The sequence below is a fragment of the Pinus tabuliformis genome, chromosome 4_1 (genome assembly GCF_031772625.1).
Source record: "Pinus tabuliformis cultivar Carrire ecotype Pingquan chromosome 4_1, CPIR1, whole genome shotgun sequence".
NCBI lineage: Eukaryota > Viridiplantae > Streptophyta > Pinopsida > Pinales > Pinaceae > Pinus > Pinus tabuliformis.
The window spans coordinates 191,422,132-191,447,778 of NC_142303.1; the positions used below are offsets into that span (position 1 = coordinate 191,422,132).

The following is a 25,647-nucleotide window of genomic DNA, read 5'->3' on the forward strand; positions in this document are numbered from 1 at the left end:
ATGCGACAACTGCAACTTTGCACGTGTGGGATAGAGTGGCCAATTTATGCCTCCTTTCTTCTTCGCTTGTCTTGTTTCTTCTTTCTCAGTCAAATGGATGATATGTCTTGCCTTTAGATCACAAATTTCTGCCTTCTTAGGAGATCTGAAATTTTGTTCTTGCTGGTGCAGAAACCTAGCTTCTTCTCCGCATGCGTGAAAGAAATATTCCCAAAAACTATAGATTTGTTGACTTATAGCCTTCTCTTGATCTTCGCTTGCCTTTTGGACTTCATCTTCTTGTGATCAAACTTCCTTGGATTGCTTAATAGTTTCTTCCAAATGAGATCGAATGCTTCTTATATATAGGCTTTCTAGGAGTGCGAATTGCCCTTGATGAGGCCAACTTTTTCTTTGTAGGCTGACTTGGTCTTGGAGGGACTCTTTGACATATTTTGTCTTAATTAAATTCTTTTGACTTGATACAAGATGCCCAATAGGGTATATTCCATATGACAATGACTCTTTTGACTCCTTGACTCTATGAAAAAACCCTAGAGGCACACAATGGGTGCTTTGACCTAAAAACAAATTAACTTTGAGCATGAAACCCATGCTATAAAATAATAATAATAATTTTTTCTCTCTTTTACATCAAATATATAAAATCAAGAATACATAAGATATTATGAACACTGAACCTAGTAACAAATTTCAACAATATCAGTATGTTGTATAACACTCTTGTTTATAAGCAACATTGGAGAATGTTAGTATGCTGGTTATCATTTAAGAGAACAATAAACAAAGTTCATTCATTTTGTGATTAAGGAAAATAGGAGTGCCAATATCTGTTCTCATAAACAACTTTGATAACTTGGGGAGACCCAATTCAGAACAAGAAGCACTCAACATGCTCAGAACTGTATTGAAGAGTTTGGATTATGGGTCGTGATTAATACTAATAGTGCATTTTCACCTGGTTATTGTGTGGGGGCTGCAATGAGAGTAGAGACCTTGTAACCATTCTAAAGACTGAAATCTTTGTCCAAGATTGAGAACACAGAACATAAAGTTGATTTTGCATAGTCACTTGTTTATGGATCATTAGAGGTACTGGAGGCCATGACTTTGGTCTTACGAATATTAAGTAGAAGTTAGAGATGATCACAGATATGGGCTAGAGCATCCAACTCCCTATGTAGAACTTCGAAAGAATTGGTGAGAACTACATCATCTGCAAAGAGAAGCAGTGAATTCAAAGCATGCTACAAAGATATCCATGATAAATAATCGTATTCTTCTAATGGATGAGACATGCAACACCCCAGGATTGATGAACACACCTAGACCACCTTGTTTATTGTCTAAAAGTCGAAGCCCAATAATATCTAGTAATTGTAGGAAGTGGCCATTTTGAAATTCACTTGTCTTGACAAGGAAAATGAGATTACGCTAAAATATAATATTTTGGAATGTACTTGAAGATGAACAAATAGTGGCATGCCCAATAATATCTAATAATTGTAGGAAGTTCCCTTTTGAAGCTCTCGTGTATCTCAGTGAGGAAAATTAATGTTAGATGGGGACATGTTGCCCCAATCGGGGCACACCCCCACCCCCTGTGTTTACCAAATTTTTGGGATAAGAAAATGGGAGTAGCATCTCTCCATATTTTCCCTTTGGGAAATGCTTGTCCATCCCCCCTCCAAAGAGGGGGACTCGTGGGTGTTCACCAACGAATTTTGCTCAATGGCCTTAGAAAATATCAAATTAAGAAAAGAAAAAGAAAAACAAGTGAATATTTATTTTATGTTTTCATTGTTCATGTATGTGTGACTTGTCGTTGTTTCTATATTTAACTTTTTATCTTTTTTGAATTTTGGACGGGTCCCCAATGTGAGGACCCTAATGTTTCCCATGGTGTTTCGTAAAATTTCGTGGGTATCTCCACATGTACCCCGTTATATGTTTTCCTTGTTCCATGGTCCACCCTCCCATCCTAGAAACTTGGTGAAACATTGAGGAAAATTAAAATAAGGTCACCCTAAAATATAAAGTTTTGTAACGTACTTGAAGATGAATAAATCATGCCATTCCAATTCAGAGAATCAATAGAGATCTGTTGCTCCCTTATCCCCTGTGAATGTTGTCATTTAGATGGCCAAGGATATGAACACCATGAGGTAGTACTGTCATGAACAACCTTAAGTTCTGGATTAGTGTATTAACCATTTATTGTCCTTCCTAGCGGCCACTACTTGTGCCTGGGACTTTTTAGGATCTTATTCAAAAGAGCTTAGTGGAGTGCTAAAAGAACCTCCTTTTGGTCCTTAATGCTTTGAGGCAATCTTCATCTGACAAACAAATAATAAGCACATTTGATGTCATTCACACTCTGTTGAAGTTAATATATGTCAAATTCAAAGTGGTGAATACAATCTTGATCAATTTTGAAAGGGTCATGGTACAAGGGAAACCACAAGCTCAAAGGTTAGGCTCTTTAGCACATTTGGCTCTCATTGAAATTTTGTTTGCATTGATATTCTGACAACAGGGGTAATCAATGAATTAATTGGATTGATTTACATGAGCAAATGAAGCTTAATAAGTAATATAGAGATATTTACAAAGATAGAAACATCAAGTTTCTATTAGAAAATAGAAACAACCAGTTTCTTTTAAGAAACTGCTAATATGATAGAAATAGAAACAGCTAATAAGAATGAGCATTAAACACTAAATAGCATTATTCTATTACCCTCCCTTAAAGCTCATTCTATTTGTTGAAATTTGGTACCGGAGGACAGGTGGTTCCCTAAGGCTTTGATCTTTTTTTTTTTTTTTAACTGAAATGTTTATAGGATTTTTATTTATCTGAAAGCAAATGGGACTTTTTTGGGCTGTCCCCAAATACAATGCATATTTATGAACTCTGCCTCTTTTCCTTGATTACAAAATTTAGGGCATTTGGACAAAACTATTTTTGTTAACAAAAATAAGCCCTTTCATAATAGCGCTGCCTTTGTTAGCCATTTGATCCGCTTCATTGTTTTTAAGTTTCTGAGAATATGATAGAATTTGCAGCTGTCAAAATGTTGAAGAACTCTTTTCAGCCTTTCCATCGTTTTGTTGAGGCTAGGATTATTGAATCGATTCCCCATGATTAAGTTTTTTATTATTAGCTCTGAATCTCCGAAGACTTGCAGTTTTTTCACTCCTTTGTCTCTAGCAATTTGGCAGGCTTTGAGCAGCCCTAGGAGCTCCGCTTGATTGTTGGACTTCTGACCTAGTCCCCAATAAAAGATGTCTTTAGAGTTACCGTCCGGGGAGTAGATGACTCCCCCCGCTCCAGCTGTCCCTGGATTCCCTTTAGACGCCCCATCAAAGAAGGTTGTTGAGATTTTTTGTGTCCTCCACCAGTTTTGAAAATCTTCCTCTTTGTCTCTTATTCGCCAATCCTGATTGTCACTTTGTGGTTTAGGATAGATTCTGCTCGGATAAGGCACCAACGAGCCTAACCACATCTTTTCCTCAGGCAGAAGCAAAGAATCTTCCTTTATATACTGTTGCTGAGCAGCTTCCATCAGAAAAGCCTTAGCTTTTGCAGCTATTTGCATCGGGGAGTATCTCACCTCTTTGAATATCTGCTGATTACGTGCCAACCAAATTTGCCAGCAAACGTATTTTGGAATAGCTGCCCAGATTCTGCTCCAGAATGATTTTTGTGGTATATGATGGGGGTAGTGTTGCCTCCAAGAGGAAAAAAGCTCTGCTGCGGAGTTAAAGGAAGGAACCGGCGCCAGATCCCTTAACATGAGTCTCCAGACTTCTTTTGCTGTGCAACAATCCATGAATAAATGATGCGCTGTTTCTGAGTTGTTTCTGCACATGACGCACCTGTGGGGACCTATAATATTCCGCTTCACCAGATTATCTCCCGTGAGTATTTTATTATGTATCAGCGTCCAACAAAAAAAGTTAACTTTTGGAGTGGCGAATGAGTCCCAAGCGATTTTCCAGAGAGTCAATGGGTGGTTGCTGCTTCTTATACCTTGCAGTGCGCTGTATCCGGCAGCAGTGGAGTAAACGCCAGAATTGCCCCATCCCCAGCAGTCTTTTGCGGATCTGTGAACAGGGGCAGCGTCCTCCAGGCAGTCTTCCAGCAGCATTTGTTGGTGTTTCAATCTGTTCGGGATTCCATGGAAGTCCCAGCCCTCCCACTCTCCACGCTGGTTCCATTTCGACAGATCATAAAGACTTTTAACTCCAGCACGCTCCAACCAGGATCTTAGCTCTGTTATATCCGTTTGTTCTGCTAAGGGTGCGTTTCTCATGATGCTGTCCGTCCACAAATTAATGTGTTTGCCGCTTCCAGGGATTCGATACAGGTGTTTTATAAAATGTTTACTGCTTTTACAGCACAAGCTCCAGAGTTGCGTGTTATTGGTTGTGGGCATGTGGATTACATTGCTGAGATCTTTGCTGACTCTATACTTTGACCGCAGAGTTATATTGACCGGGTGATTTGGATCGTGGATCAATTTCCACAGGATTTTGCCTCCTAGAGCCAAGTTAACTAGCTGAGGGTCTCTTATCTGGAGTCCCCCCTCCTCCTTCGTTCTCTTTACAACATCCCAGTTCACCAGATGCATTCTATTTTCATTGCCTTTCCCTCCTTTCCACAAGAAATCTCTGAGAAGTCTGGAGATCTGCTCCATCACATTTCGAGGAGCCAGAAGAAAAGTGGCCTGGAAGATTGGGAGCGCTGACAACACTGATTTAATCAAGATAACTTTGCCACCCTTAGTCAACCAGTAACCCCCCCAAGCTGCAATCTTGGTTTTCATTTTTGAGATTATTTCGCTCCATAAAGCTCTTTTATTGATTCCAGAGATAATGGGCAAGCCAAGGTATTTGAATCTGTCCCAGGTTGTTTGTCCTTTGAATCCCAATATAGAAGTTATGCCTGTAAGTTCTTGCTGATTGATATTCCAGCTAAAAACTTCACTCTTGCTGTCATTGACTGCCGCTCCAGAGGCTTTGCAGAAGCTTCTGAGGACAGTGTCAAAAGCTCGAGCAATTCTTATGGAGGCACCTCCAAGGAGGAGAGAATCATCTGCAAAAAGTGCATGATTCGAAGGCTCTGCTCCTATTGAAGATTTGAGGCCTGGTAAGATACCTGCAACTTTTTCTGCATTGAGCTTTCGGCTTAATGAGTCTGCCATTATGATGTACAAATAGGGGGAGAGAGGGCATCCCTGCCTTATTCCTCTCTTGGCTTTGAAGAAATTTGCTGGGCGTCCATTGACAAGGGGAGCGATCCATGGATTGTCAATGCAAGCTTTGATGAGCTGGACAAAAAAAGGCGAGAAACCAAAAGTGAGAAGGACTTTGCTAAGGTAATTGCGGTTGACTCTGTCAAACGCATTTGCCATGTCTAATTTTATCACCATTCCTTTCTCTTTTCGCTGTCTACTGGAATGGATTGTCTCCTGGACTTGGATTACATTATCCAGAATATGTCTACCTTCCACGAAACCACTTTGGGAGTTGGAGATCACCCTTTTTAAAAGAGGCTTTATTCTGTTTGCTAACAATTTGGCCAGGATTTTATAGGACGCATTACACAGCGAAATTGGTCTGAATCTAGAAAAAGTTTCAGGATTGGTGTCTTTAGGGATTAAAGCAAGGTAAGTGGAGTTGGTTCCTCCTCCTATCTTGGCTTTTGACATAAATCCTCTTATCATTTTCTGCAGATCTGCCTTGATGATATGCCAACAAGTTTTATAGAAATGGATTGTGAATCCATCGGGCCCCGGAGCCTTGTCCGCCTCCATGGCCCAAATAACATCTATAATCTCCTTCTCCGTTATGGGACTGCAGAGGATTGCATTGTCTTCATGACTAATGAGTTTGGGAATGTTTGAAAGAAAAGCCTCAGTTTCTTCATCATTCCTTTGAGCATCTGCGTTGTAGAGATTCTGGAAGTGAACTTCAGCAGCTGCCTTAACTTGATTGTGTCCTTTGCAGATTTGACCGTCTGCTGTTTTAATTTCTGCAATATAATTCCTTGACAGTCTTGCTCTATATTGCCTGTGAAAGAATGAAGTGTTCCGATCTCCCGCCTTTAACCACAGACTTCTAGATTTAATTCTCCAGTATTCTTCCTCTCTACGGAATGATTGATAAACTGATCTTTGTGCTTGTGTTTCTGTTTCCAACAATTCGGTTGTGATATCTTTACTTTCCATATCAGTTTGCAGGTTTTGCAAAGAGTATACTGCCTCTTTTCTGAGATCAGGTGGAGTATAGGTTGGTTTCTTGATCCAGTCCTTTAAAGCTTGTTTTGTAGCTTTTAACTTCTGCTCCCAAACATAACTAGTTGAGCCATTGATGGGTTTAGACCAAGCTTCTTTCACCGTGTCTAAGAAGCCCTCTCTCTCAATCCAAAGGGGACTGAAACGAAAAGGGATGGGACCAAGATCTTCTTCTTCTTCCAAGAGGAGCTGAATTGGCTTATGGTCAGATGTGAGCTTAGGAAGTATTTTTGTGATGATGATTTTTTTATTCATCATAATGGAGCTTTGCACTAGAAAGCGATCAAGGCGAGCAGAGATGTGATCCGGGCCAACCCTGTTATTGGACTAGGTAAATATACCCCAAACAGGGTTGAAATCTAACAGATCCCAGATTTGGGAGAGCTCCTCAACCATGGGCAGCATGGGGTCCCTGCTGGCGGTTCCCCCCCTCTTCTCTTTTGCTTTCATTATGATATTTAGATCGCCTGCTATAATGATATTTTGGGGGAGGACATATCTAAAAAGGCGGAGAGGCTTTTCCAGCATTCTCTTTTTTCATTATAAGAAACTGGTACATAAAGATTGAATAGAGAGATGGTTAACTTACTTGCTTTGTGATTCAATTCCGTAAAGATCCAATGTTGGGTTTCTCGGAAGTTGTTCAGGTGGAAGAGGTCTTCAGACCAAAGGGTTGCCAAGCCTCCGGAGGTACCCCTTGCGCTGACTGCTTTGCCTGCTTTTTTGTTCCACTTTGTTCGACTGATCTCTAGAAGGGCCTGCCCTTCTATTTTTGTCTCTTGGAGCATGAGAATATCTGAGGGTTCAGCTTTCAAAAGGTCTTTTACAGCCTCGACTTTGGAGGGATTCCCCAATCCTCTACAGTTCCAAGAGACCAGCTTCATTATTTATTATTTTGATGGGTGAGCTTCATTATTTATTATTTTGATGGGTGAGACCTCCCTTGGAAGGCCTTGGCCTGGTGTTTCTCCCGATGGACATTTCTATTGTGGGCTGACTGCCTTGTGTTTTAAGTCTTTCTGCCTCCTCCTCCCTTTTTTCCTTTCGGGATTTCCTTCCTGCTTTTTTTGATGGGCGCTCGTAGATTTCATCCTCCGAAGAATCTGAGCTCTCGATTGGTTTTTTCCTTGCTATATCAGCATATGTTAGGTTAGTGGGACTACCTTGGTTGGGATCGCTCTGGGTTGCTTCTGCTCCCTCTTTGTGCGAAGGTGGATTGTTATCATGCTCCTCATTCTCCTTTGCTGGGCTAACTTGGTGGATCTGTTGTTCACTTTCTGTCCCATTTGGGCTTACTTCCTCCTCTGTCCCATTTGGGCTTACTTCCTCCTCTTGGTTTGTTTTGGATCTGCTAGTTTCTCCATTCTTATTGCCTTTTCCTATACTTTTTTTTGTATTTGCGTTTTTCTGCACTAGGATCCACTGGTCCCCGTTTTGCTTATCCATTTGTTCCTCTGCCTTCTTCTTGCAGTGCTTTGCAAAATGTCCATGGCCATGGCAATGTCTGCATTTAAACGGCAGCTGCTCGTAGTCTAGCTCTTGAACATACGTCCACCCAGCTACTATGAGTTTGATGGCTTCCGGTAGCCCTTCTTCCAGATCCACTTCGACGCAGATGCGTGCACAGGAGTACTGGTCCTTCCTTGTAGCTTGATCTATGTATTTTCCCAGGGCATTCCCTATGATCTGCAGGGTTTTTTGATTCCAACAGTGGAGGGGCAAATGGGGAAGCCTAACCCATACCGGGACAGCCGATGGAACGTCCTGAGTAGGGTCAAAGTCAGGCGACCATTTGTTTAGGTAAAGGCCCTGAGGGCCCATGAAGTAAGGCCCATTTCTGAAAATTAATCCTTTGTCTTCTGGGTTTTCGAATACAAAAACAAAGAATCCCTTACCCACAAAGTAGCTTTGACTCCCTCTTTATGAGTGGTTTCCAGTTTCTTTGAGTCCACTCCTCAACCGATTTTGGCGAGGGCCAGAGGCCTGTGAACTGGCCTATGAGGCCTTTTTCAGCCAGATTCAGGGTTGCTTTGCATGTGTCTTCTTCGGGCAGAGCCACTGTTGGGATAGTGTCCATCCTTTTAACAAACCTCTGCATAGCCGCAGAGGGAGGTCGCTTTGGACCTGAAGCCACCAACGATTTGAAGGCCAAGACCTCCGGTGGCAGAGGAGGGGGGTCTGACGCCCCTGCTGCTTCCATGATGATCGCACTCGGGACAGGCAACCAATGGTTACACAGCAGCCATCAAAGCGCTCTGCACTAGGGGGCAGAGAGGAGGGGGCGTAAAGCCCACCCCCGAAAAGAGCAGGAGCCCACCGCCAATACCCAGCCGAGAAGAGATGCGTTGCTCCACCTACACGACAGAAAATCTTCAGGCTCGGGCCTGAGCGCCGCTCTGGCAGCCCTGAACGCTGCAGCAAGCAACCAGGTAGACCTAGCTCGATTCGCAGAGCGTTCACCCAAGTTGGTTGGGTGGCCCCTAAGGCTTTGATCTTTGGCCTAGGGAAAAGTGTCGAAAAGAATTTAATTTTTCTCCTAAAGTAACTTTATAATTTTATAAAGTTAAATCTAATTTAAAAGTGACTTTAAGTGATAAAGTTACTAAGTCTAATTTTAAAGTAACTTTTATAAAGTCAATGAAAAATTAGAAAGGAAAAGTGACTTTGGAAATAAATGACTAAGTGGGTTCTTTATTAAAGTGGGGTGAATTAAAAAATAGAAAGTGAGATTTAAATGAGCATTTAATCTCACAGCCATTGATCTAAATCTATTTCAGCCATTGGATTTAGAGATCACCCAAAAGTCACTTGGATCACCCAAAAGTCACTTGGAGTTATATTAAAGGAGGAAAAGGAGGAAAAGGTCATTCATTCTTTCATTCATGAGCAGATTGGGAGAAGGAGAGCAAGAGAGCAAGAGAGATTTCTGAGCAGGGAGGAGAAGGAGACAGCAGCTTGACACACATCAAGGCAGCAGTTGAGCAGATTTGTACAACTGATTTAGCACATAGTGAAAGGCAGATTTTTGCACAAAAATCGAGGAGCAGTTTGCTGATTTTTCTGCACACAATATGGAGGCCGTACAACATTTATTGCTGTTTTGTTTGCTGTAATTTCCAGATTGCTGTGAGGCACGGGAAAGGAGATAAGTTGAAAATTTGCTTTCTGATTTTTTGCTGAATAATTCTCACTGCAAAAAGGCAATTTTTAGAAATAAAAAAGAGCTCTCAAACTGGTTTTCCCCAAGAGTTGTATGGGGTTTTTCCAGGGTCAAGTTGACCAAAAATATCAGTGTTTTAATGTGTTTTAATGGCTGTTTTTGATTGCTGATTTTTAATTCTGCAATTTCCAGTATTTTGAAAAATTTCCAGAATTTGTGTTTTCAGCAATATTTATTTTTTTCAGTCTGTTAAATGTATGGTTATGGGAATGGGCATTTAACTACATGGGAGAAATAAGGAGAAACTAAAAATCGGGGTGGGAAAACAGAAATTTCTACATGGTATCAGAGCTTGAGTGTTGAAGGGCAGTTTGGGACAGCAAAAAGAAAAATTACAGTCGCTCATTTTTCACTCAGAAAATTCCAGCAAGCTGATTTTTTCATAAACAACAGTTTTATCTTTACTACAATAGTGTTATTTTTCAGTTTTAGGACAACATGATGTCATTGGGATTGAGGTGGAGGATAGGTTGGATGGGCATACAAATTACAGTGTTTGGAAGGAGAGAATGCAGAGTATCTTTGAGGAGGCAGAAGTCTGGGATATCATGGTGCATACCGCACAGAACCCTGTTGTTGTGCCCACTGATGTTACTCAGTTGGCTGAGTATAAAAAGAAGAACAATAAGGGTAAGAGGCTGATTCTAGACGGAATCAAAGACCATTGCATTCCTCGTGTGATAGGAAAGAGCAATGCCCATGAGATGTGGACAGCATTGTTCAATCTCTACCAGAGTACCAATGAGAACCGGAAGATGGTCCTGAAGGAGAAGCTGAAGAACATTAAGATGGGGAATGATAGTGCAGCTGGATATCTCACAAAGATTACCAATGTGAGAGATGAGTTGGCAGCGATTGGAGAGGCCATTCCATGCGTATTGCAGTTAATGGCCTCCCCCGTTCATGGTTGAACTTTGCTGATGGGGTTTGTGCACGTGAGACCCTTCCCACATGGGAGAGGTTTTGGGATGATTGTATTCAGACAGAGATTAGGAAAGGACAGCTTGGGGCAGCCAAGCCAGTTGAGCAGGATGAGGACGTAGCACTGGTGGCAGGAGGCAAGAAAGGCAAAGGGAAGAAGCAGGCTTCCACAAGCAGTGGTGGGGGCAAAGGCAAAGGTAAAGGTAAACAGGGGAACACACAGAAGGACTATTCCAAGGTGAAGTGTTGGAATTGTCAAAAGATGGGACACTATGCAGTTGTGTGTCCGGAGAAGAAGAAGAAGAAGGGGAAGAACCAGGATGTGGCAGCTTCAACAGAGATCGAGGACTTTGCAGGTCGTTTTGACCGGGAGTTTGCGTTCACTACGTGTGAGTCCTCTAGTGCAGGATCACCTGCAGACAGGTTCAGAGGGAGCATGCTTTTCCCTCGATTAGCGGAGCATCTACAGGTATCTGGTATGTGGACAGTGGGGCTTCACGTCACATGACAGGAGTCCGTGAGTACTTCTCAGAGCTTTCAGAGAGTGGCACTGATATTGGGTAGTACTCGGTGATGACAGAGTTGTTAGAGCAGTCGGGGTGGGGACAATGACATTTCAGAGGGAGTCCAAACCTCCCTTGAAGGTGTCAGAGGTTCTTTATGTGCCAGGGATGAGGAAGAACCTCATATCCGTCTCAGCTTTGGAGGACAGAGGATATGAGGTACTGTTCAGGGGAGGACAGGTGTTGATGTATCCCAGGGGCACTCCAGCTGATTCAGCTAGAGTGATAGGTGTACGCCATGCAAAGGTGTACATGTTTGCATTCCAACCCCTTTTGGCATTGAGCAGTAGTACCGACAGCAGAGCTAGCAGTTCTGAGCTGTGTGAGATTTGGCACCGCAGGATGGGACATATGTATCATGGAACCTTGAGGACATTGCGGGAGATCACTACAGGTGTGCCAGATTTCAGTACTGATCACTTTGATACTTGCAGAGGTTGTGCGATGGGCAAGTTTTCCAAATCCCCTTTTCCCAGCAGTGACAACAGAGCGATGGGGATACTTGATTTGATTCATTCCGATGTGAGCGGTCGGATGTCTCATGTTTCCTTGAGTGGATATGAGTACTATGTGTTATTCATTGATGATCACTCCAGGAGGACCTGGATTTATTTTTTGAAGACCAAGAGTGAGGTCTTCAAGCGGTTTCAGGAGTTCAGAGCTCTTGTGGAGACTCAGACAGGTCGAAAGATCAAGTCCTTGAGGTCGGACAATGGAGGAGAGTACACCCTTGGAGAGTTTGTTGACTATTGTGCGGAGGCAGGCATTAGGAGGGAGTTCACTGTTCATTACAACCCCCAGGAGAACGGAGTTGCAGAGAGGAAGAACAGATCCATCATAGGGGCTGCCAAAGCCATGTTACATGATCAGGGTTGCCATTGTTCTTGTGGGCAGAAGCCTGCAACACAGCTGTTTACTTGCAGAACAGGAGTCTGCATCGTGCCTTGGGGCACATGACTCCGGAGGAGGCTTTCTCTAGGAAGAAGCCTGATATTGGTCATCTTATCTTTGGATGCATAACATACTCCTATATACCCAAGGAGAAGAGGACCAAACTAGAGCCCACCGCAGAGAAGGGTATCTTTGTGGGCTACAGTGAGACCTCAAAGGCCTTTCGGATTTACATTCCTGCACAGAGGAGAGTTGTTGTCAGACGGGATGTGAAGTTCGAGGAGGACAGGGCCTTTAGGAGGTCACGGGAGTTAGGGTATCTGGATCAGCCAGACCCTCAGCAGTAGTTGAGTTAGTCGCAGGGATCAGGAGGATCCGGAGATACATCTATGAGGATGTCAGGTCCATCAGTGAGCAGTGGCTCGCCGAGCCAGAGGGGTGGTGCTCCGGGCAGCATGCAGAGCAGTTCACTAGGGAGTCCACTGATGGACAGTTCACACGGTACCTCAGCCTCTACAGGTTCAGGTGCAGGCAGGAGGACAGCAGACAGACAGTCAGGAGTTCAGGCTACTGATGGTGATGAGGAGGAGGAGTTTCATTCTCCTATGGGAGAAGCATGCTCAGGGAAGAGGAAGCCCAAGTGGCTTCAGGACACCTTGAGAGATGCCACATCTGCTGCTGAGCCGAAGAGGCCGGTCAGAGAGAGTAGACCACCTGAGAGGTTTTGTAGTTATATGGCGATGGTTACCAGCATCCTTGACTCTGAGCCTTCTAGCTATGTGGAGGCAGCTAGCTAGCAGGTCTGGAAAGAGGCCATGCAGGAGGAGTATTCTTCTATCATGAAGAATGATGTTTGGGAGGTGGTGCCGAGGCCTGAGGGCAAATCCGTGGTTACTTCCAGATGGCTTTACAAGATAAAGCATGCTGCAGATGGCAGCATTGAGAAATTCAAAGCGAGGTTTGTGGCTAGAGGGTTCTCCCAGGTAGAGGGAGTTGATTATGAGGAGACCTTCGCTCCCGTGGCTCGATATACTTCGATCCGCTCCATTATATCGATAGCAGCAGAGATGGGTTGGAAGATCCACCAGATGGATGTGAAGACCACATTTCTCAATGGCTTCATACAGGAGGAGGTGTACATTGAGCAGCCACAGGGCTTTGAGGTGCATGGGAAGGAGTCCCATGTGTGCAGATTGAAGAAGGCCCTTTATGGCCTGAAGCAAGCTCCCAGAGCTTGGTACTCCAGGATAGATGCATACTTGCAGGGGATGGTTTCACAAAGAGTGAGGCAGATCCGAACCTTTACTTTATTGTGATTGGTGAGGAGCCTCTCATTCTGGTGCTGTATGTGGATGACTTGATCATTACAGGTGCAGAGAGACTCGTAGAGCACTGCAAGAGAGATCTTGCGGCGGAGTTTGAGATGAAGGACATCGGCCTGATGCATTACTTTTTGGGTTTGGAGGTGTGGCAGGAGGAGGGGTATTTCTTCCTGGGGCAGGGGAAGTATATTGTGGACATCCTTAGCAGATTCCACATGGAGGATTGTAGACCCATGTCGACACCGATGATCACCAACTGGAAGAAGCTTCATGCTTCGGATTCCGAGTTGGTGGATCCCACATTGTACAAGTAGCTGATTGGTTCCTTGATGTATTTGGTCAACACTAGACCAGATATCTATTTTGCAATCAACACGATGAGTCAGTTTATGTGTGAGCCTAGGAAGGTTCACTGGGTGGCTGCAAAACACATTTTGCGGTACTTGCAGGGGACAGTGGATTATGGTCTGGACTACAGGCAGGGAGATGGAGTGAGATTGGCAGGATACACTGATTCTGATTGGGCAGGTTGTGCTTCTTTTTGCGGTACTTGCAGGGGACAGTGGATTATGGTCTGGACTACAGGCAGGGAGATGGAGTGAGATTGGCAGGATACACTGATTCTGATTGGGCAGGTTGTGCTTCTGATAGGAAGAGCACTTCAGGGTGTTGTTTTGGGTTGGGTTCAGCAGTAGTGTCATGGTTCAGCCGGAAGCAGCAGTCAGTAGCACTGAGTTCAGCGGAAGCAGAGTATATGGTAGCCAGTCTAGCTAGTTGTGAGGCCATCTGGCTTCGCAAGATGTTGTTTGGCTTATTTGGTCAGCCGTTGAGACCTTCAGTGATTTACTGTGATAATCAGAGTTGCATTAAACTCACGGAGAATCCAGTATTTCATGACAGGTCAAAGCATATCGGGATCAGATATCATTTCATCAGAGACTATGTTCAGAAGGGAGTTGTGAAACTTGAGTATATTTCCACTGATGAGCAGGTTGCAGATATTCTTACCAAAGCCTTACCACGGGGCAAGCATGTCTACTTCAGAGACAAGATGGGTGTGGTGAGGAACACCTTCCTCGGTAAGAGGGAGTGTTGAAATTTGGTACTGGAGGACAGGTGGTTCCCTAAGGTTTTGATTTTTGGCCTAGGGAAAAGTGTCGAAAAGAATTTAATTTTTCTCCTAAAGTAACTTTATAATTTTATAAAGTTAAATCTAATTTAAAAGTGACTTTAAGTGATAAAGTTACTAAGTCTAATTTTAAGGTAACTTTTATAAAGTCAATGAAAAATTAGAAAGGAAAAGTGACTTTGGAAATAAATGACTAAGTGGGTCTTTATTAAAATGGGGTGAATTAAAAAATAGAAAGTGAGATTTAAATGAACATTTAATCTCAGCCATTGATCTAAATCTATTTTTCAGCCATTGGATTTAGAGATCACCCAAAAGTCACTTGGATCACCCAAAGTCACTTGGAGTTATATTAAAGGAGGAAAAGGAGGAAAAGGTCATTCATTCTTTCATGAGCAGATTGGGAGAAGGAGAGCAAGAGAGCAAGAGAGATTTCTGAGCAGGGAGGAGAAGGAGACAGCAGCTTGGCACACATTCCAAGGCAGCAGTTGAGCAGATTTGTACAGCTGATTCAACACATAGTGAAAGGCAGATTTTTGCACAAAAATCGAGGAGCAGTTTGCTGATTTTTCTGCACACAAAACGGAGGCCGTACAACATTTATTGCTGTCCTGTTTGCTGTAATTTCCAGATTGTTGTGAGGCACGGGAAAGGAGATAAGTTGTAAATTTGCTTGCTGATTTTTTGCTGAATAATTCTCACTGTAAAAAGGCAATTTTCAGAAATAAACAAGAGCTCTCAAACTGGTTTTCCCCAAGAGTTGTAGAGGGTTTTTCCAGGGTCAAGTTGACCAAAAATATCAGTGTTTTAATGTGTTTTAATGGCTGTTTTTGATTGTTGATTTTTAATTCTGCAATTTTCAGTATTCTGAAAAATTTCCAGAATTTGTGTTTTCAACAATATATTTTTTTTTTTTTTTTTTTTTTTTTTTTTTTTTTTTTTTTGTTCGGTTTCTTTCTCAGTCTGTTAAATGTATGGTTATGGGAATGGGCATTTAACTACATGGGAGAAATAAGGAGAAACTGAAAACCGGGGTGGGAAAACAGAGATTTTTACACTATTTACAACACCGATAGACCCTCTGAATTTTACAAACTTATTAGGACCAAGGGGCTTGGTGAAGATGTCGGCGGGCTGCTTCGTTGTGGGAACATATCACAACTGAACGGATCCGTCTTCAACAAGCTGGCGAATGTAGTGACAATGGGTTTCCACATGCTTTGTTCGTTCATGAAAGATTGGATTCTTGGCAAGTTTGAGCACTCCCTTATTATCACAGAACAAGGGAGTAGGACCTGTCTGGGAAACATGCATATCCGCAAGCATACGTCGAAGCCAAACTGCCTCACAAGATGCCTTAACTGCTGCTCGATACTCTACTTCTGTTGAGGAGAGAGCCACTGCCTGCTGCTTCTTACTAGTCCAGGTGACAACACTGGATCCTAGACTAAACACATACCCATCTATAGATTTACGGTCATCAACCGAACCGGCCCAGTGAGAATCTATGTAACCACTAATTATAGGATCGAAACTTCAGGTGTATGGAAGGCCATAATCAGGAGTGCCACGCGCATAACGCAGCACACGCTTCGCTGCTATCCAATGATCAGCTTTAGGAGCTGACATGAAGTGGGAAATGTAGCTCACTGTAAAACTGATGTCAGGTCTAGTGGTAGTAAGGTAGATGAGACTGCCGACTAATTGCCTGAATAAAGTTTCATCCACAAGGGGTGAGGGTGACTAAGCTGAAAGTTTGAGCCCTGATTACATAAGAGTCGTGGCCGGTTTGCAATCCTGCATTCTGAACTTGTCCACAAAATTTTTGGCATACTTGGACTGAGAGAGAAAGATGTTGTGCTCAGTCTGCCAGACTTCAACGCCCAGACAGTAATGAAGGAGTCCCAAATCTGTCATATCAAAGGTGCTGCACAAATATTGTTTGATCCCATGGATCAAATGTGCTAAACTGCCAGTAATGATAAGGTCATCCACATAGACAACCACAAACAAAATATCATCACCAGTATGCTTGATATACAAGTTTGCATTAGATGGGCTCTGCTGAAAGTGATGATCTGTTAGGTACTGATCAATTTTCATGTACCAAGCCCGAGGAGTTTGTTTCAATCCATAGAGTGCTTTAACTAATCTACACACTTTCTGTTCTTGACCGGCAACCTTGAATCCTGGAAGCTGCGTCATGTAGACTTCTTCCTATAAGTCACCGTTTAGGAAAGCACTCTTTACATCCCTCTGATGAACTTTGCAATTGAACTGAGCTGCTAGGGCAAGGACAAGCCAAATGGTACTCATCTTGGCTGTAGGAGCAAAGGTCTCCTCATAGTCGATGCCTTCCTTCTGTGAGAACCCTTGAGCAACAAGACAAGCTTTATACTTGTCTAGGGTTCCATCAGCTTTGTATTTCACTTTATACACCCATTTGCAGCTAATGGGCTTTTTCCTTGCAGGAAGATCAGAAAGGGTCCACATGTGATTCTTCTGAAGACTCTGGAATTCAACTTCCATAGCCTGTTCCCACTCAGATGTACCCTTAGCCTCTGAATAGGTTTGAGGCTCAAAAATATTGTGCAGGTTAGCCATAAGAGCAAAATTTACTGTCGACTGCTGTTTGCTCTTATGTCTAGAAATTCTACCTTCAAGGAGCTCATTATCTTGGAGATCACCAATGGTTTTAGCCCACCATTTAGGCAGAGGGTAGAGGAATCAATATTAGGAGGAGGTGGAGAAGGTTCAGGATCAATAGGAGTATCAAGAGAAGGGTTATTCTCCAGAGGAAGCTCAGGTAGTGCATCATCAAATACTGATGCTGCATCATGCCTCCCATCAGGTGGACCTACCAGAAGAAGAACACTGTGAGGTTGATCCTCAGAACACTGCTCAGAAGGAGGAGACTGAAAGAATCCTCTGTCTTCATCAAACACTACATCCCGATTGAAGCTAAGACGACCAGTGGCTATATCTATCAGTCTATAGGCCTTGTGATGATCATTGTACCTTGTCATCATGAGTTTCTGACTTTTGGAATCCAACTTAGAGTGTTTAGCAGCTGGAATCCAAACATATGCAACCGAGCCAAATACTTTGAGGTGACTGATCTTAGGATTATGACCAGACCAAACCTCTTCGGGAGTCTTCCCCTTAACAGCTTGAGTGGGTGATCGGTTAAGAAGATAGACAACAGTAAATACTGCTTCAGCCCAGAATTTGTTCGTAACATTCTTGTGTTGTAACATGGAACGAGCCATTTCAACAACCGTATGGTTGTGGCGTTCGACAACACTGTTCTGCTGAGGATTGTAGGGTGTAGTTAATTGGCGTTTGATGCCATGAGTATCATAGAAGTTGGAGAAAGCAGAAGAACAAAATTCCCTCCCGTTATCTGTCCTAAGAGTTATGATATTATAGCCAGACTCTTTTCAACTAGGGATTTAAACTTCTGAAAGATACTAAATACATCAGATTTATATTTTAGAAAATACACCCACATCTTTCTACTGAAATCATCTACAATAAGCAAAAAATATTTGCAACCAGTAATAGAAGATGTATTCATAGGACCACAAATATCAACATGAATTAACTGGAGTACCTTAGATGTGCGCCAAGATTCTCCATCCTTGAATGAAGACCGATGTTGCTTGCCAGTTTAACATGCGTCGCATACTCCCAATTGTTGAGTCTGAATATTAGGTAACCCTGACACAAGTCCCTCCCGAGAGAGTTGAGAGAGATACTGCATGTTTAGATGCTCATATCGCTGATGTCACAGAGTGCTGATGGGAGAAACACGAGCTGCTAGAGCCACTTTTGGAGAATCACCAGTGTCAAGAAGCCTGTATAGACCATGATCCTCTAGGCTAACAACAACTTTTAGACTAGTCTCCCTGTCAATAATGGAGCACTTGTGCGCACTGAACACTACATCAAGCTGAGGAGAGTTCCTCATAATTTGGCTGACAGACAGAAGATTAATTTCCATACCAAGAACATAGTACACATTCAGAAAGATGAGTGTGCGCCCACCAGACTGGATCTGAACTGTTCCTCTGCCAACCACTGTGTAGTCTTCACCTCTGCCGAATACCACAGAATCACTGAAAGGTGAGAATTCAATAAACCAGTCACGCCTGTGAGAGAAATGGCGTGATGTACCAGAGTCAATGTACCAGGCCGAAGATGGGACATGATCTGAGGACCTTTTAGCCATAAAGGCGTAAAAGGCAAATTCTGTCTGCTCGGAATGTTCTGCAACATTCGTTGTCTGATGGGGCCCTCCCTGTTTCTTCTGTTCAAAAGCAATCCTCTGTCGGAAATCTTTCTTCATGTGGCTGAACTTGTGACAGTAATTACACTGCACATTTTTCTTCCTAGCAGGATCAAAAGACTGAGAAAAACCTTTCTGCTGAAAGGACTGAGAAGACTGATATTTGGCAGCAAAAGCATTTTCTGAGGAGGTTGATGAAGCACCACTACCAAACTGTTGTTTCCAACGATCTTGCTGCATGAGTTTGGTGCATAACTCCAGAAACTTCAGATCAACATTAGTGGAGGTAAGGTTGAGTGTTTCTATGAAGTGCTCATAAGGTTTTGGTAGACTTTTCAGAATGATGACTACCATATCCCCTTCCTCCATGGTCCGACCAATGGAATTTCGAGCTGATCTCGAATGTCTTTGATCTTGTTAAGATGTTCCTGTAAAGACATATGTTATTCCATCATGATGGAGAACCACTGATTCTTGAGAAAAAATGCTCTGCTCTTGTCGGATGTCTCGTGCAATTCCTTTAAATGTTGCCAGATTTTAGCAGCTGCCTTGCTAGAAGGAATTTGTGGTAGCTGATCATCAGTCACAGAGAGCTTGAGAAGCATAACAACTTCTCGATTTCGATCGTCAAACTTACCCTGATTTGTACTAGGTGTACTAGGACTGAGCTCTTTTCCTAAAACATGTTGATCAAGACACCTATCTTAAAAAATGGTCAACATTCTCTGTTTCCAGATGTTATAATTGGTGCCATTAAGACGTTGATTGCCTTCCAACATCAGATTGGTTAGCGAAGCCATCTGCACGTTTTCCAAGATACAGAAAACACCAAAATGAATCCAGCACGGATGTCAATGTAGATGCTGGCTGATCCGGTCAAACTCTTGACAGATGCTGATAAAAGTATGAAAGAGAATTAGAAATCGTTCTGAGAAACTTAGGTAGGAAGAAATGCCCAATGCTGATTGCCCCGCCTTTTGTTCTTCAACAGCTTTGACCAACAATTTCTGTTCTGATACAACAGCCTGTAAATATGTAGAATTTTAAACGGATGCGTGAATATATACGGAGACTTGAAGGTGTGCTGCGAAGCTCGACAGCCAATGCACAGAAATTTCGACGATTGTGGAACTGGTTCAGCCTTCTGATGGTCCGACGCAGTCCATTCTCCGCTACAGGTACGCTAGGTGGCCAGGGCAAGGCAGATCAGATCTAGTGTATATATGCGTATTCAAATTTAGTGAATGCAAAGAACGCCGTGAGGAATGCGAAGCGGAGAACGTAAAGAACGCGTTTTCTGGAGCTGTCAATGTGGTTGGTACACTCTAAATTGGATATTCTGCAACAGAATTCAGCAAAAGGAGATGTTGAAGATAATACAGAGTGCGTACTGGTTGCAGGAAAAGCAGTTCCAAAAAAAATGAAGATCCTGCGGTAACTGCAGCTTCACGTTCTGACCCTCTGTGAACGCGTTTTGACGTCTAATAAACGCAAATGAACTGGTCAAGCCTGCTGGTCGAGCCCTTGCACGAAGAGATCTGCCGGCTTGGGAATCGATTCTGGGGCAATGATTTGGCGATTGCAACCGTCGATTCGAATCACTGCGCACTACAATGGAGGACACACACTATGGCGACACCGTCGATTTGAATCACTGCGTACGCACGGCGAGTTGCTGAAGTGCAACACAGTGATGTAAAAAAAAATAAAACCCGCGGGTGCAAATTGAAACAACGACGTTCAAATAAGCAGAAGTCCTGCCAGTGTGACTACGGCGAGGATGATTCCGACTGGGGTCTCTGTTAAGCCGAGGAGTTCAGAAGGGTATTCGGGCTCTGCCCAGATGTGTCACCGTTCCGCGCCGGTGAACGTACCCCCGTGGTCTAAAAGTAACCAGACTTCGATGAAATTCCAGCTTATGGTGAACAATGATGAAGAGAGGCTTCCAGAAAAAAATCAGATTCCAAGAGCAATTTCGAAATGAGCCACAGAATTTTTTTTCAGCAATGGAAAAAAATTTTATTTCGAAAGATACCTGTGCTCTGATACCATAATCAATGAATTAATTGAATTGATTTACATGAGCAAATGAAGCTCAATAAGTAACAGACAGATATTTACAGAGATAGGAACATCAAGTTTCTACTAGAAAATAGAAACAACCAGTTTCTTCTAAGAAACTGCTAATATGATAGAAATAGAAACAACTAATAAGCATGAGCATTAAACACTAAATAGCATTACTCTAATACACTAAATAGCATTACTCTAATAAGGGATGTCTTTTCCCCTTGCTGACCTACAACCATGAGTTGTGTTCATAATTTGTTTCTGAAAGGACTGTTCTTGAGCTACCATTTTTTGTTTGAACTTAAAAATTTCCCTCTCCAATAAGAATCATTGCATGTATTATTCAAGTACGATATTTCATTGTGCAAAAATTGAGCTTCTTCAACAGGAGGTTTAGGCAATGGCTGCTCAAGACCTAAAATCTTCTGCTCTAGGCTAGAACTCTTCTTTCCTTATGCAGTCATTGAGGATTTTAGTTTTGCTATGGAAGTATCCTTCTCAGAAACATTTCATGATTAGGAAATTCATCTTTGACAATTTATCCTTTGTGCTAAGCTAGTCTTTTATGACAGTCAATTTTTGCAGAGTGTTGATGTTCTTGTTTGCCTAGATTACATTTGATAACCCATGTTAGGACTTCCCGTGACCAATTGACAGTTTGCTCTCACCAACCAGACTGTGTTGCTCATCCAGACTTGCGAGAGGGATCATATCCTTCTTTCCAGCTTTTTTGACTAGTGGGAGTGTAAAGCATACTGGCAAAACTAGGGATTTTGGCAGGATGGTAGCAGGTATGTTAGATAGTGCCCCCCTTTCTCAGTTTGCCCCATGATTGGCTTGTTATGCTCATTCTTGATTTGGGTGTAGAAAGGTAGTTGCATTCTGTAAATATCCAACCTAGAACTCATGAATGGACACATCACCAAATTTCATTTGAAGGGTTTTAAGTAATTGTGGGGCCTTCCCCAGAAGAAAAGTAAAATATTCAATAACTTTGTATTTATTCGGCATATTTGCCCCCCAATAGATGGGGAATGTTCCCAGGGATGGTTGGATCCCCTCACACTCCACAGGGGCAAGGGAATTGCTGCAGGAGATGGTTCTGTGATCCCCCCTAACAGATGGAGAATGTTCCCAGGGATGGTTGGACTTCCCTTGACATGGTCAAGGGACGTTTCGGCGTCCGCACCACAGGACATGCCCCTGGGATGCCTTCATCGGATATAGGGAATGTTCCCAGGACACTCCCGTTGGATATGGGATGTTCTGGGGACAACAGGAGACATTTCCATGTTCCGGCATCCCTGGGATGAAGGAAATGCAGGGGAAATGTGCCCCACTCTATGGATACATCCATTTGGTACACTGATCCTTGTCTAAGTGAATCTTTTTTCTTCTCTCTAAGATTAAGATGTATATATTGTTGTGGTAAATAATTAATTGCATGTCTTTATGTGTTTGGTAGGTGTAAATTATATAAGTGTTTTATGTCACTTTTGGTCTTCTTATTCAGTTGCATTTCTGCATGTTTATGATTGGAAAGAGTTCATGTTCACTATCTCAGCTGCATTTCTTGTGGTGGTTTTGGTATTTGCCATCTCTTTCTAGTTTTGAATAGGACAGTGCATTACGTTTTATTTTGAACTGTTAACAGCTTGTGTTGTTTGGATTCTCCTTTCAGATTTTTAAATTGTCTGCTTCTTCAGATGTAAAAGGGAAGAAGGGAACTGATGAGAATGGAAAGTTATTAAATCACACTTGTATCATTATTGATGAAATTGTGTTCCTCTTTTCACAGGTACCTCCAACTAGTGTGCCTGTCATTGTTAGAGAATACAGGAGGGAATATCTGTTGATATAAACGAATTTTTGTATGTCTACTTTTCCTCTAATGATGCAATCTATCTAATTAATATTGCACCTTGCTGGTGTATTCCCATTGTAAGCCAAGCAAGAGTGTTTTTAACTGCTGGTTATAAATTAGTATAAATTTAGTAAATTGTAAAGCTTGAAGTAAATGCTTTTTAATTTTTTTTTTCACGTTTCAGTGTGAAGAAAGAGCAGCTCCTTTGGAGTTATTATGGTGAAGGTAATAGAGCAGGGTTTCCATCTTTCATTCGTTGATGGACACTGTTTATAGTCTGCTCTTTTTGATCTATATAACAAGGAGCCATATGAATAGTTATTTTTTCCCCAGATTGTTTTGGATCATTTTGATCTATATAATGAGGAGCCATATGAATAGTTATTTGTTTCTCTGTATTGTTTTGGATGTATGCGCGAGGAGATAACTTGTTATTCGTCTTTATCCGATTCAATCATGTGGTTCTACTGCTCCCTTGGGTCTATATAACAAGGAGCCATTTGAGTAATTACTTCTTTATTTCCCTGGAGTGGTTTGAATATTGGATGCCTTAGTGTGAGGGCATCACATCTTACTCGTCTTTGTTCTGTTTCAGTTGTCTTTCTACTCCCATCTGTCGAATAGGCTTTTTCTCAGGGAAAAGCTCCTTGATGGTAAACGTAGTGTAATAGCATTAGGGTATCACAATTTGTTACTTGAAAAGCTCGAGGGGAAAACTATTTTCATGTTATTGACACAAATTTGCTTTTCACACTCTCTAAACATTGGTACTACTTGCCTCGCACCTCATAGTTCTCATTTGTTTTCTTCTTACAGTTTATAATATTGGTAAGTATTTGGTATGCTCTCTCTAATGGATCACATTAACCACATCCCTTGGTCACATCAAGCTTTTCATTTGTTTTCTTCTGACAGTTATAGAATAATAATATCTGGTATGCTCTCTGCCTAATGGATCACATCAATCTTGTCCCTGGTGATGCCTTTGTAGTTTCAGTTGAAATTGGGATTATGAACATGGATCATTGTGCAAGCTATTAAACACCATCGCTGATAAATTATTAGGATGTGCTGCTAGTATTTAATGTTTAGGCTGATCCTTGTAATTTTTATCTGATTAGCCAGATGATGATCTCTAAGATCAGGGGTAAATGAAACTCGTTCAAATTATAGTTGGTTACATTATAGGCTGATCCTTGTTTTTTACCTGAATAGCCAGATGAACTCTAAGAGCAGTGTCAAATGGAACTCGTTGCGGTTGAAATTATAGTTGGTTACATTATAATTGGGATCTCATTTTTTTGACTCTTTACACCATATTCAATTTGTCATGAATATGGGATGATGTTGATGATGACGTGTACTGTCCCCTAAGAACAATAAGGTTATTGATGTGTACTGTCCCCTAAGAACAATAAGGTTATTGGACAATCAAAGGGAATCAGACAAAATTTCTTTATATCATATGGTTTTCACTAGTGGGAGGTCCTGAAGAGTAATTGAGTTATGGAACTGGATAAGGTTACGGGAAGCATTTTATCTTTATACTGTTTTTTAATTTTTATACTGAAAATGCTGATCCCATATTTGTACTGCAGTCCTTACAATTTTGAGAGGGTTTACTATATTAATCTTATTTTCATTTTTCTGCAAGAAAAAATGTTATATTTTCAGGCATGCAACTTTTCCAATTCTTGATTGTTAGCTACGTTTTATTACATTTCTTACTTCTACTAATATCGACTATAGAAATAGCATAGATCCTTCCACTCATTGAGTTCATATGATCAGTGACTTTGCCAATCCTGTCAAGCATGCCCAACGAGCCTTTGCTAGTCGTAAAGCACTAATTGTCATTTTCAATCGTAGATTTCCTGTGATCCATTGTCCCCAATCCTTTGTGTTCTTTGTGTAAAATAATTAGGATTGTACAACTTGTGATGTTCACCTCCCTGGGAGCAAAGTGGTTGGGAACTTGGGATGTCTTCACCTCTAACACTTACACTATCACATATAAAATAGTTTAAAAAAGGGTTTCAGAAGTGTAACTTGTAGGGGTGTGTTCGCATATTAGGCACCTCCCTGTGAGCAAAATGCAGCCCAACGAGCCTTTGCTAGTCGTAAAGCACTAATTGTCATTTTCAATCGTAGATTTCCTGTGATCCATTGTCCCCAATCCTTTGTGTTCTTTGTGTAAAATAATTAGGATTGTACAACTTGTGATGCTCACCTCCCTGGGAGCAAAGTGGTTGGGAACTTGGGATATCTTCACCTCTAACACTTACACTATCACATAAAATAGTTTAAAAAAGGGTTTCAGAAGTGTAACCTGTAGGGGTGTGTTCGCATATTAGGCACCTCCCTGTGAGCAAAATGCAGCTGGGATGGCTTCATCTCTAAGACGTTCACTATCACATAAAACTGTTCAAAAGAGGGTTTCAAAGGAAGTGTAATCTGCGTGGGTGTGTCTCACATATTAAACTCTGTCGAACATCTTCACATATTAAACTATTTCAATCATTTTTAGTTGAAACCTCACCCTGCACACATTTGTCATGTGTTATGTGTTATTATTATTATTATTATTGGTATTATTATCATTTTTAATGGAAGCTTGTCATGTGTTATTATTATTATTATTGGTATTATTATCATTTTTAATGGAAGCCTCATCTTGCACACTAGAGAAATTAATAGGCTTGTAGATTAGGGTTCATTTCTCTTGATATTTACTTGTGAATTTGTTGACTTCTTTATTAAATTTTTATGTTCTCTTTTCATCATGCAATTACCAAAAGTACAAAAATGTGAGATCACAAAGATATAGGCTTTAAGCTAGGGCGAAAACCCCACAAGAGGGAAAACCCAATAAAATACTCTTCTTTTATAATCAGATCAAATTGAGATATCCAAAACCCAAGACCAGTGATGCGAACATCGCGATCGAGATTAAATTGGCGAGGGTCCGAAATCAGGAAAAATCGCAAAAATCGGTCAAAATCAACAAAAAAAATCGACAAATACAAAAATATTCATTTTTTTATTCAAAATTTTAATATCTAAAGCATCCACAACATAAA

General features: G+C 41.8%; 1 protein-coding gene across 2 annotated transcripts in view; it reads left to right on the top strand.

Moving 5' to 3' along the window:
• The window catches only part of LOC149174858 (NagB/RpiA/CoA transferase-like superfamily protein), a 132,425-nt gene extending 109,350 nt beyond the window's left edge, over positions 1 to 23,075 (top strand). For both annotated transcript variants that reach the window (XM_089419439.1, XM_089419438.1), the window contains exons 7-8: positions 22,502 to 22,574; positions 22,752 to 23,075. In XM_089419439.1, the coding sequence (XP_089275565.1) occupies positions 22,502 to 22,564 (63 nt within the window). In that variant the 3' untranslated portion in view covers positions 22,565 to 22,574; positions 22,752 to 23,075. The remainder of the gene's footprint in view (positions 1 to 22,501; positions 22,575 to 22,751) is intronic.
• Positions 23,076 to 25,647: the final 2,572 nt, after the last annotated feature.